At 38.1% G+C, this 12,826-nt stretch overlaps 2 protein-coding genes across 2 annotated transcripts; one reads left to right on the forward strand and one right to left on the reverse strand.

Annotated features, from left to right (window-relative positions):
* The first annotated feature begins 953 nt into the window (after positions 1 to 953).
* On the forward strand, positions 954 to 3,829 carry tmem254 (transmembrane protein 254). The gene is made up of 4 exons (XM_077729128.1): positions 954 to 1,273; positions 2,574 to 2,677; positions 3,206 to 3,265; positions 3,353 to 3,829. Exons 1-4 carry the CDS (start codon positions 1,187 to 1,189, stop codon positions 3,468 to 3,470), a joined length of 369 nt encoding a protein of 122 aa, XP_077585254.1. The 5' UTR covers positions 954 to 1,186; the 3' UTR covers positions 3,471 to 3,829.
* Positions 3,830 to 4,078: 249 nt separating this feature from the next.
* LOC144205062 (L-threonine ammonia-lyase) lies at positions 4,079 to 12,282 on the reverse strand. The gene is made up of 11 exons (XM_077729124.1): positions 12,001 to 12,282; positions 8,912 to 9,242; positions 8,679 to 8,795; positions 8,306 to 8,547; positions 7,528 to 7,693; positions 6,815 to 6,914; positions 6,594 to 6,669; positions 6,093 to 6,218; positions 5,512 to 5,679; positions 5,349 to 5,406; positions 4,079 to 4,885 (listed from the first exon to the last, which is right to left on the reverse strand). Exons 1-11 carry the CDS (start codon positions 12,114 to 12,116, stop codon positions 4,787 to 4,789), a joined length of 1,599 nt encoding a protein of 532 aa, XP_077585250.1. The 5' UTR covers positions 12,117 to 12,282; the 3' UTR covers positions 4,079 to 4,786.
* Between the last annotated feature and the right edge of the window lie 544 nt (positions 12,283 to 12,826).

Here is a 12,826-nt window from a genome sequence, read left to right on the forward strand (position 1 = left end):
GTGAACTGGAGGAAATCCATTCAAATACACTGAAAAGCCACACATTTGGAAAGGCCAAAGTTGTATTTGCCTGTGTTAAATAATAGTGCAGTGTGAAGGTGAACCATAGTAGCTAAACAAACTGAGGCAATCTTTAATCTGTAGCTGGGCAACCCCCGTAATCAATGACGCCAAGTGAAGACGACTCCTCAAAGTCCCACCAACTTGCCATACAATTCATGCAAATCCTATCGCAACATTTTGATAAGTTAGAACCTCCCCTAATTTCTGGACAATGTTTAGAGAGTAGACATAACATTTAGCATTTTTTATTCACTCTTTTTATGTTTGTTTGGAATAAAAATGTGTTCACTAAAACATGAAAGACTACTTCATAAAAAAATAAAATACAAAAAGCAGATTTGCAGTAAGACTGTCCATTGTACGCATTATTAAAATGCAACACTTTAGAGAAGATTATCTTTACACCTATAATGACATTCCCTATCTATGAGCACACACTCACATCAATACATGTGCAGGACACATAGTAAGTAGGCCAAACATAATGAAACAAACACAAAGGTGAGGTATGTTGTGACATCCGGGATACGGAATATTGAACCAAAAGGCGTGCAAAAGTTGATTTCAACATGATATTACTGGATCTCTATTTGTTTACAATTATTGGCACGAATGTGATTGTTCACCCCTGTTGTACACAATATTTTTGTAAATATGCAGGCTGGTGCAGAACGTTTTTAATTATTGAAACTTAAATGTTATATTAGACATTCAGTCTGAACAGGTTCCCTCTCTCAAAGACACTGTTGCTCTTTCTACAACTGTTTAAACTAATGTTACTTTGGCAGGAATACTGCCTATCCGTGCAGAAAAACACTTAGGTATTTTTTTTTAACCATAAAAATATATGACCACAAGAGGGCGCTAAAACGATGAATTAATTTTATACAACTTCCTGCTCGATAAAATGTTACGGATTTAGCTGGGGGTGGAAACAATTCCCAAATAAGATCCAGTAGTATATTGTATCGTACTTCTAAGCAAATCCAATAAAATATACATTTCTTCCTATAAAGTAGTATATTTGGTCACCAGGCAGTGCGCTGCAGTACGAGCAGTGTTTTACGGAACCATTTGACAGCAGGACCAGTCGTCAACAGCTGCAGCGATCGCAATAGAAGCAATGGCTAAAAGTGATGGAAGTGACTATTTTAAAAGAACCAGCCTCTTTTGGATCGTCTCCGTTTTGTTTGGGTTGATCTATTTCACTGTAAGTAAACGTATGGTCAAGTTTGAAATTAGTATGATAGCGTGTTTACTGTTTTACTCGTGTGTTGCGTTTACAGAACCCACTAAAATTGAGATTCATAGTAGTGAGTAAAAAGCCTTGTAGCACGCCCTCAAATTCCTTATTATTTTGTTGCAGTGTTATTTTAGCGTAAGAGGAGCTTCCGGGACTATTGTCATTGTTTGTCGTTCGATTTTTTATCTTATCTGATTTAGATGGAAAACAGACTTGGAGTTTTGCACAAAGTCCAACGTGCAAGTGAACACGTCTCAATTACTTATAAAATGTTAACCATCCGTTAAGACACTTCTTTCAAAACTTGACATATTTCAAATATTAAGCGTGCCTATTGTCTGCATTTGTTGAAAATGTGATTCGTAGTCTTTATTTACAATACTGTGCTGTCTTTCAATGGGCATCAATGAACATTGTTACCTCGTTGCCACTTTGCACGGTGTTGCGTTTAGGAATTCGGGAAACAATCTCAATGGGGACCCAGTCCATGTTTGAAAAAAATATATTCGCAACTCAAAGTCCTCTAAAATCAAACTCTTTTTCGCAATAGAAAAAAGTGTGTTTTGTTAGTTTACCAGTTTTTTTAACGCAATTTCCCCAAGATATACACAATGACAGTGGCTTCATGAAGGGGCCCATATTTACAATGAACCTTTTATATTGTAAACGCAGCATCACTATTGTCCACACATGACATGAGGCAGGTGACACATTTACACACGCAAGACATAATATACGGTATGCCAGCTAAATAAAACATGATCTTTTCAGCTAAAGAATGTTTAATTGCATGCAATACAGGTATTTTGACAGTTCTCTAGGATTGTTTTTAAAATTACCAAAGTATTCTCTTGCTCTAACAGCTTTTTAGTCTTGTCACTATCATCACTAGGATGATGGTTAGCTTTCTGATCATGTGATAATTTCCCTCAAGAGGTGCATTAAATTCCAATTTCAAGAACTTTTCTCAAATAGGCATTAGTCTTGTTCTCCATTCACTAAATGCAGTCATGCACAAAACCCAACCACAGCATCCCATAATGAACAAACATGACTAGTGTTGAATTACCATCACATCACTGAAGAGAAGATTATCTGATGTTCTGTGTGGTTTCCGGTAATCCCAAAAGCAATTTATGTTCTTTTAAAAGGGCTATTTGTCCACATATTTGACAGTTTAAAAGTTATAGTAATGACCTAGATCCGTATTCACTGAGTTTTTATGTTTGATGAAGCTGTCATAAGAATCTACTTTTTCCTGTTGCAGTGCATTGTGTTTGTGCCCGAAGTAATACCATGTCATCTCATGGGTCCTTTTGGTGCTTTCTGCAAGTATCTTGTAGACAACCATGCCAGCACCTTGTATAAGGGGTAAGTGCTATTCTGAGAAATTGTCATCTATAAAATAAAATAAGTGCAGCAGCCGTATTTAAAAAAAAATGCAGTTAAACAGTATATGATAACACCATATAGTCCATGTGATGAACATAAGGTCTGTCTGTTTGAAGATAATTTAGCATACTTTTTCAGTTTAATCAAGGCTGCTTCAGAGATCATTATCACCCTATTTGATGCCAGCGTATGCTGTCACCTGATTGCAATGGCTTTTCTAGGTGGGGGGTACTAGTGTCATGTTAGCTGATCATGTGACTAACAGGACTGATGATTTAGGTGCTCCTTCAATTCTCACATCCTATCTGTCAATGGAAAGTATAAATATAAAAGATGTCACCGATCTGATCCCGTCTTAAGAAATTGGGCAAACTAACAAAAATATGGATTATTTTCTTATATAAACACCCTCGTTCACATGTTTTGATCATTTTTTCCCCCATATAAACACCCTCGTTCACATGCTTTGATCATTTTTTTCCCTTCTTGATCTGATGTGGTATTCAGGTGGTGGGCAACAGTGGCAATCCATGTTGGAGAGGCCTTGGTGTCCTTGAAAGTTTGCAGGTAAGAAAAATATAATAGTCCACTAGAGGGTACTGTGGTATCGAATGGAAATGTAATTTAATGCTGCATGTGTGGCATCTCTTTCAGAAACAAAGGCATCACCATGCCCACCAGCTGCCTGTGGTTCTTTCAGACCTTTATTTTTGGATTCGCTTCTCTGGGACTGCTCATTAAATACAACCCAGATAGACCCAAACAACATTGATTCCACTCTAAGAACACTATGTCTGACCTAGGAACATATGATGATGACACTAGTGCCTTTTCCTCCCATACAATTGTTTCTTTAAACTAGTGAAGACAAGGATCTTGTTAACTTGAATCCTGTGCTGCTGTGGTCACTCATGTTGTATTGGGGAGAATGGTTATTAATGCATAAAATAGTTTGGAGTGCTTACTAAATAGCAGAAAATGCAGGACAATGTTGTGGAATGTTTTCAGACATTCATGATTGTTTACATTCCGGAGATAATGATAATCTTCTAGTTGCTGTGATCTTACATCAAATATATTGCACTTGCTGTTTTTACTGCTAAGATATGAAATAAAAAAATAACAATTCAATTGTTTTTCTGGCTGCCTGACTTTGTAGGATCGATTCCCATTGGGTGCCTGTACGATTTGTGAGTGTGAATGCTATAAGGATATTTTACTCGTACTATCATCAGTGCCAATGTATGTCAATTTGAGTTAACACCATATGTTTGGTTATACTCTATTTTAATAATGTTTCAGCTAGGAGCAATACTATGCCACCAAATACAATTGTATAAATAATACTGAAACATATGTACAATAGGAATTTCAAAAATAGGCATCTTAGTATTTATACATGAAATACATGATATTCTGTATATACATACACTCAACAGACATTGTTGGTTGCACATGCACAATTGAATGAAATGCAAGAACTGCATCAAAAATTCCACCTGTACTTTAATATGTAGATGCAGAATGTTTTGGTTAAAAAAAAAAGCTCTTGTTAGCAATTCCAGTTGATTCTATGTGCAACTAATGCTCATTTTGACAAGTACATGCTCACTTGCTGGATTTTGTTTATGCAATGCTAAATGCAATCCTGGATAGAGTGGAAACTACATGAGCTACGTATATACAACCTCACTACCTCATCCATTGTACTTCGTATGAATAAGTGATGAAACAATATAATTATAGAGCAGGGGTGGCCAAGTCCGGTCCTCGAGACCCCCTATCCAGTTTTTTTTCCATGTCACACTTCACCAACACACCTGAATCAAATATCGGTATGACGTTTTTGCACAGCTTCCTGTTGAGTTGATCATTTGAGTCAGGTGTGTTAAAGGAGGGAGAAAAGATTTGATAGGGGCTCTATAGGACCTGATTTGGTCACCCCTGATATAGAGTATTTGTGCTTAAATCGTGTCGCTTTTTAAACATACAGTCAGTGATGATGAACATCCTGTGTCTGAATGTGATTGCCGTTCTCAGACATTATAGATGTCATTTCATCATCATATTGATCTTTATGGTGACTGATCACCGCTCGAGCCAGCAGAGGGACGGGTAGCGTTCGCTCAGTGTCTTCCGCAGCTGAGCGCTTTGCGTCTTATCTCTGGTTTCCACCACACATTCTACCTGTCAACAGAGAGAACAGGATGAAGAGGTTGGACTGTTGGGGAGAAATGAATACATTTAGAACAATGCTTCTGACAGATTTATCTAGGCAAAGAAGGCTTTTGCGTGTTTTTTTATGTATTCATTTATTGAATGCATTTTGGTTTATACTGTTGAAACATCCGTGTATAATTTTCTCTGTATACATTATCTTTTCATTTATAAAACTCTTGTGACCATCACATAGTTTTATTAATTGGCTGCCTATTAATGGCAATAATTGTCCAATTGAAATGGGAGTTGCTACAAGCAATAATTTAAATTTAAATGGATCGGACATTTATTGCCCTCAAACATTTTAAAAATCAATTCCCCTTATTATATTACTACCACAATACATACTCTGTAATGGGAGCTGGCCGATGTCAACTGTCATTAGGAAGACTAATTCACTGCTCACTAAGAAGACTAATTGACTGCTCACCTTTGCCTTGAAAAGGTCGGATTTGTCACTGTGCCTCCGATGGCTGACGTCCAGCAACCTGAGGAGGGAAGTGAGAAATTGAACACTTGATGATAAGCAGGGCAGGAAATACAATTTGTAAAAAAAATAATACAGCCTTATAGACATCAATAAATTCCATCACCTGACGTCCTCCCTGGACAGGAGGTCCAGTAGCTTGGCCATGTCTCCTGGCCATTCTCCCAGCTGCACTGAAAACTTGCTGACGCGATCTTCCAACACCAGGGCACGATCCACACACTGCCTCACCAGATCCAAATCCATATTTGCGCTGCTCACCACCACTGCCACCCTGCCCACGCAACAATTATGTTATGGCATACGGCCCAAAAAAAGACATCCTTCTATTCTCATTTCCCATGCATCTATATACATATCCTAGTCAAGTAGCTTTTCCCACAAAATATCTCATAGAAAATCAAGTAGTCAAATAATCATAGCAAACTTTGGAAACAAGAGCAGCGTGGCGCAATCCAATTAGTGTGGACTGTGAGTCACAAAAGTTTGTTGTTTACAATTCATCATGCAGAGTGACAGAATTGAAGAGGTGGAAGTGATGCATCCTGCACAATATTGCTCAAATATGATTGAGTTTGCATGCAAATGAGCACTACGCTTCCTCTAACTACGAGGGGAGCAGCTGGCAGAAGCAGTCTGGCGGTTGCATATGATGAAATTAGACTGTATTAAAACATGTAAACACACCTTTTGCCTCTCAGTTCTGGCAGTTGTCCAGCTAAAATGGCAGCCAAACCCATGGCTCCCTCTGTGTCCACAGTGGAGCGCTCAAACTCTTGAAACCTCAACATTGCCACTAAAGAATCTTCCTCACTGCGAGCGAAAGACAAATCTCTTTAATAAAAATGGCTTCAAATGAGCCAGATTCAAATCACATTTAAATAGATGTGGAAAATGACATCCCATGGACCATCGGCTTCGCAGTTTGCATTGGATTTATTATCATTAAATATGGCTAGCACAACAGGCTTGAGTTTAGAATACATTCTGTTGCACTTTTCAGTTTTAACATGAAATAGAAATAGTTACTTAAACAGTGCATTAGCCAAATCACAAAAATATGCAATCTTCATCCAAATACTTTGGAATCTTACTGTCTATTTTTATGCATGTGTCAAAACGACTAGTGTGAACAATACAATGATAAAACCCCCCGAATAATTTCCATTTTAAGATTTAGTGGATTACCTGACAGAGATGACTTTATCGACAAGTTTCTTTGCCAACTGGAAAGTGTTGTTACCCAGTGAACTCTCCATAAGATCTAACAACAAACAGAAGAGAAACTAGCAGCGTAAAACAAAAAGAGTTAAACCCAAATAGTAATGAACGTTCATTTAACATTCTAATAGACTTGAACAACACATTCAATGCTTGATTTAAATGTATTTCATGTTCAATATGTTTACCTCCATATAGTTTGGTATTTGGATTGCTGTGAATGTCTTTGATGGGGCCATCTGTCTTTAGAGATTGCAGCAGCAAAGGGAAACCTTGAGGTTCTATTCCCTGTAGAAGAGAGACCATATACAGAATTCTGATGTGCACTGGATCTCTTTTTGTATCACATGAAATAAATATTATAACTATAAAATCTTCTCTCAGGCCGCCCTCATATGCACAACCCCCTCACAGTCACTGAGCCGCTATATTAAAATGAGCTGCTGCAAGATTTATCCGTGCATTTAATTCTTTGATCACAGTAAATTAGTAAATGCATGTGAGTAAATTCACCTCCACCAGCCCCCATGTGTTGAAAATGTAAAGCACTTGCTGAAGCCAGAAGACTGCATTATGTATTTGAGATAAAAAGTAAGAGGCTCATCTTTTTACTCTAGTGGGTGTAAACAGACTTAACGCTGTCAGACTTTCAGCAGTAGGCAGATAATTCAACTAAGAAAAACAGCGGGTAACATCAAATACATTTATCTTGTTAAAAAGAAGGCAAGTGCAATGGGACACATCCTTGGATCAACACCAAAGAAAGGTGGGAAGCGAGCAACAACTTTTCTTCAGAATAAAAAGGAACGGCTTTAAGGGAGATGTGACCTAATTTTGAGGCGCACTCACTGTAAATGAAGAGAGAATTTTGTACATTCTATTTTCTTGCACATTAACTTACTATGACAAGAATATGTGAGTTGAGATGCTTAATGGCTGCCGCAGTGGCTGCAAGTAGACCATACTGTCCAGCTGCAGGCACTAACACAGCATCCAGCTTGGGCACCTGTTCATAGATCTCCATACCCACTGTGCCCAGTCCTGCGAGGTAGGTTGGACTTTCATCCCTAAAAAAATAGTACATACAATTAGATATAATGTAATGTAAAAAAAACCCTTCATAGACCTTTGTACACTCATTTTACACATTGGCTTCTATTCATGGCACTAGATGTCCAATTCATCCTGATAGTGAAAGGCTGGCTGCTGCAAGCTAAGTTTTGTAGCAAATATTAATCATTTTAATTTATTGACAAAATGATTTAACATGAAAAAATTGTCAGATATCCTTTAAGGGTTACAAAAAAAACTATAAATGGTGCTGTGTAAATATAATGTAGACTATAAACCAACAACAAAGTTAAGCTGTTGTGTAAAATAAATAAGAAAGATTTGAACTGAAGTGAACCACATCACTGAAGTGCAAGAATCACTCTAAAAAAAAACTAGGTTTGCCTAAGGTAAGGTAAAGTTATTGAGTTGCACAATATTGAGTTACAGAACCTGTGATTTCAAGGTCTAGTTTGGAATCCTTTGAGGAAAAACATTGGGAAAATATGTATTCAGATACAACATAACACCCTTGAATATGCAATGACCATTGCAACATCAATATATGCAAAGTACAACCTGAATACTTACACATGTACAGAAAAATTAAATGAGAATAAATGACTCACTCTTCTAAATAGAGGTAACCATTGTCATTGGCCAGATGGCGTGCATGGTTCTTAGAGTCATGACTGGCGCTGCCATACGAGATGACCATGGCACCGTAGTCTCTGTAGATCCTTAGACGAGGCGACGAACAACATGATGGCATGATGACAAACACAGGGATCTTCAACTCCACTGCATGGTGGGCCACAGCCAGGGAGAAGTTACAGTCAGTGGCAACAATCACACCCTTCCTTTGTTGCTCCTGAAAATATGTGTATGGAGTCGTCAATGTGTAATAATGGCTATTTTTAGTGTGTCATACATCACACTGCCGGTGCAGATTTCTCAAGTCACATGATCTCATAGAAAGAATGTGATTATCTTATGTTTTACCTGTGAGAGGGAAGATAGCAGGTACAATGCTCCTCTCTCCTTCACTGAGCCTGTATAGTGTAGGTGCTCCTTCTTCAGATAAATTTCCATGCTATACTGTTTGGACAGCCGGGAGTACTGAGAAACACAAGAAGGCTTTCGTCACTCATTTATTGATCCCTCTTCAAATATAAAATGCAGCTTTGTTATGCAACATGAAATAAGGGCCATGTATTGTTGTTGTGTTTGATTACCGTGCAGGGCGTTTTCTGTATCCCCGATTGGATGGTGAAGGCGGCAGCGCTAATGTCCTCGAAGCGAAGGTATAGAAGAGTCGGTCTGGGGACGATCCGGAACTCGCTGACTCGTCTGGTTTTTGGCGGTTCCTTAAGTACGATTACAGGTGCTTCGACCACCACCCTTGGTTCACGGACTTTGACATCCCCGTTGAAGAGTTCCTCTTCACCAAAGTCTTTGAGTCTTTCTGGTTCAATGAGGGTTGGTCTGCGGCCCACGGCACCGTTACTGACCGCCACTCCTTTGTAAGAGTCACATGGATTTGCTGGACCCAGATCCAGCTCCTCTCTAGAAAGTAGAATTCCTCAGATTTTCAGAGATCTATACACATGTATTACATCTGCAATTATTATTTTGTTCCACAAAGCAACATGTGGCGTGGATCATAAAAGATTATACTCAGTAATTCATAACCTCGCTGTGATGTGACGAGTTCTATAATACGTACTCAGGAAACAATTACAAAAAATGAACTGCACAAATTAACTCATTAGCCACCATTGAAAATAACAGAGGTCGAATGTTTTAAAAAAGGAGAACTGCCTGGTAATGTTTCAGCAACATTAATGATTAAATGGATGAAAGTTAATGTCTAAATTATCAGTTTTAGAATTTTACAGTTTAAAAGTAAAACTCTTCTGTACCTGCCTGATTAAAATCAATATGAACTAATTCCTAAAAATGATATGAACAACAAAACTATTTTCTGTGAATGATGAATTGATTCACCTTTTGTGGCAACGGTTTCTATTCACTGTGAAATATTGTATATACAAGTCAATTCATGATTCATTACATGTCCACTTTTTCTTTTCAAGTCTCACAAAATGATTAAAGTGGCAATTATGGACCAGGAGCGGGGCAGTTTGATGTACTGCTGCTCACTAAATTGGGTTCAAATAAAATGGTATGGTCTTTTAAACAGCCCAATTGTATTATATATATCATCATCATCATATCATCTGATTAATGTAGAAACTCCTTGAAAGTGGAAAAAAAATTGAAACCATAAAACACGATTTGAAAGCGAAAAAATATCGAAACCGTAAAAAAGATTTAAAAGGATTGTTGGAAACATTAAACTTTCATAGCCGCTTTTGCCATTGCCAGTTAGAGGACCTTTCACACAGTATAAACATAATAATAGGCTTATAGCCTTTGGAGATTAGCCTTGTCACCTAGACGTGAAAGAAGATCACATTTGGTTAACAGCAAGTTTTGAATCTCTAGTTATAATGTATGGAATAGAGCCTGTGCATTGGTAATTAAAACTATACTTCAGTGAAAAGGGTGGCTGTCAGATAGTGTATTAAAAATGATTCAATATTCTCATTATAGCTTTGCTATTTTTTTCTAATAAGTAACGTCAGGGTAGAGTTAGTGTTGTAAACAAGCAGGCTGTCTTTCTTTCAAAGCTGCTGCTATTTAAATCACAATTCTTTGACCTTTGCACTCTTGTCACAAGGCCTCATTATTGCACTCTGCCCCACTTATCAGAGACCCGCTGTCCATTATTCACTCAAAAACATAGTGATCGGAAAAACCCAAGAGTCCAGTTCAGTTTTAGTAAAAGGGTCTTCTGACATTAGTGTCTGCATTCTCTCAAAAAAAAACCCAAATGTACGTAGTCAGTGACACGCATTGCCTGAACTGTATCATAAAACAGCACGCAATAAATTGTGCAAAACAGAAAATTACAAAAAGCCTAAAGCGAATAAGACAGTACTATGGCTCACTAGAAAAGCACACAAGAGTACACACATTTGTGTTGTGTCACCAACAATAAGACTTGTCAGCAAATTATTTTATCGTATAAATTAAAAACAGAATAACTTAAAAATAGCAGAGTTGCTAGATCCACATGTACGAGTAAAGAAAATGTAAAATGCACTTGTCGCATATTTTAGGGGTGAAATGCTTCCATTTAAGGTCAATCAGAAGACCTGCATGTTTTTAACTACACAGCAAAAACACCATTCTATCAGATTCCTAATTGTGTAAATCTGACTCTAATGCAATGCCTTGCTGATTGTTTCTATGCTAGTGATGAGGAGTGGTAAATGTGTGGAAAGTTCATATTTTTTCCCAATAGAAACAGAAGTGACGTCCTAAACAGACACAAACTGGAACAATGCAGTTTAATACCAAACAAATATTGTTCAATTACCCTAAGCGTATATGTCAATCATAACTTTGTCAATGAATCAATTTAGTATATGTTAACCTCGGCATGAAAATACTAAACATCATTAGTTTTCAGGTTAAACACAAGCCCTTATATCATTATTATTATTATTACTATTCTAGACAAAAAGGGTGGCATTACCTGTCAAAAATTAGAAGAACAACATAAATTGCCAAATGGAGAAGAAAGTCTACCACGATATGAAGGGAAGGGAGTACTTTATCTATATGTGGGATTGGGGTTTTAGAAGCTAGCCAGATGCAAGAGGTTGCTGCTGTTGGGGGCTCAGAGGAATCTGGACAAGCTTTGGGAACTTCTGAAGGAAGAGACTTGTTGCAGGGAAGTTTGGAAAGGGAGTCAGTCAAATCTTGATTTGAAAGACAAACCAATTGTTTTCTTGATTGTATTTTGGAATTACCTTGATTTATTTGTGACGGCCCAACAAGTGGAGAAGAAACAAGAGAGCCTGAAATTGGTCTCACACTAGAAGACTTTTTGAATAGCAGCTGAGATTTTTCAGAAAGAGCAGGTTTAATTTCTACTTTGGGAAGGACTGTAGAGACCTTTGTAGACTCTGGCTCACATGATGTATCCCACGTCTGCCAAAAAGCATATTTTTTTCCGCTGTGTTCAAGAAGGGAAGGTTGTGAAAACAAATCTCTTTTGGGGTGAAGGATATTTGTTACAGCTTGAGCCGAAACGTGAGGAAGGACCGGGTTAGGAACTGTTTTTACACTGGAAGTAGCATCTTTTTTCTGCGTTAGTGGTTGGGTTTTGTTGTCACAAAGAGAACGCATCACTACTGGTTTGATTTGGGTAGAAGGGAGTTCTGATGGGTTGGGGTGACTACATGTTTCCCACCTGTGCCAAAAGGGGTCATTTTCTTCAGTTGCTTTAATTGCAGGCTTTGGTGAAAACAATCGCTCCAGTCGCTCATTCAAGTAGCTTGAGTAGAATAACTGGGCAGCAAAGTTCATCCTGGTTAGAGCAGATTCCTTCTAAAATCCAAACAGTTCCCTATTTGTATATGGTCTTCAGGTATTGAGGTGTGGAATTACTATCTAGTGCAGCTCCCACGGTCAAATGTCTGCAGAGCGAGTCCCCAAACTCTTACCCAGCTCAGAAGCTGTTTAAGAAGGGATTATCTAGGGACACATGCACGGTGACTCTGGAGCGTCTCTCCGATGGCTTGGCCACTCCCAGCATTCTATTCCTGGTCCAGACCAGGATTACGTCCACTTTCTGTGACGTAGAACAAATCAGACGGTCTAAAGGGATCGTTGCAGACTTACAGTAGGGTTTATCTAAGAAGCAGTCATCCAAAGACTCAACCACATAGGGGTAAAGTGAGAATAGGGGTGGATCATGAATTAAAGAATATGTGAAGGAGACCCTAAAAGGAGAAGTTAACTTTAGTACTCCATGCCTGAATTTTTTTAAACTGGGATTTTGGGTACTTTCCTGTTCTCAGGGACATCTCCAGATGACTTTGATGCCAAGAGTGTTATAACAGCACAAATGCAAGGACAAATACGGTAATCAGTGACCTCTGTGTACACAAAGTAGACATTACCCTTTTTTTAAACCCTAAATCAACTTGAATCAACCTTTAGTATGACCTGCACTCTGGGGTAATCCTTTTCTCAATCTTGCCTCCAAACGCAAGTCTGAACCTTGAACTTTAAGA

This window comes from Stigmatopora nigra, chromosome 12 (assembly GCF_051989575.1).
Source record: "Stigmatopora nigra isolate UIUO_SnigA chromosome 12, RoL_Snig_1.1, whole genome shotgun sequence".
NCBI lineage: Eukaryota > Metazoa > Chordata > Actinopteri > Syngnathiformes > Syngnathidae > Stigmatopora > Stigmatopora nigra.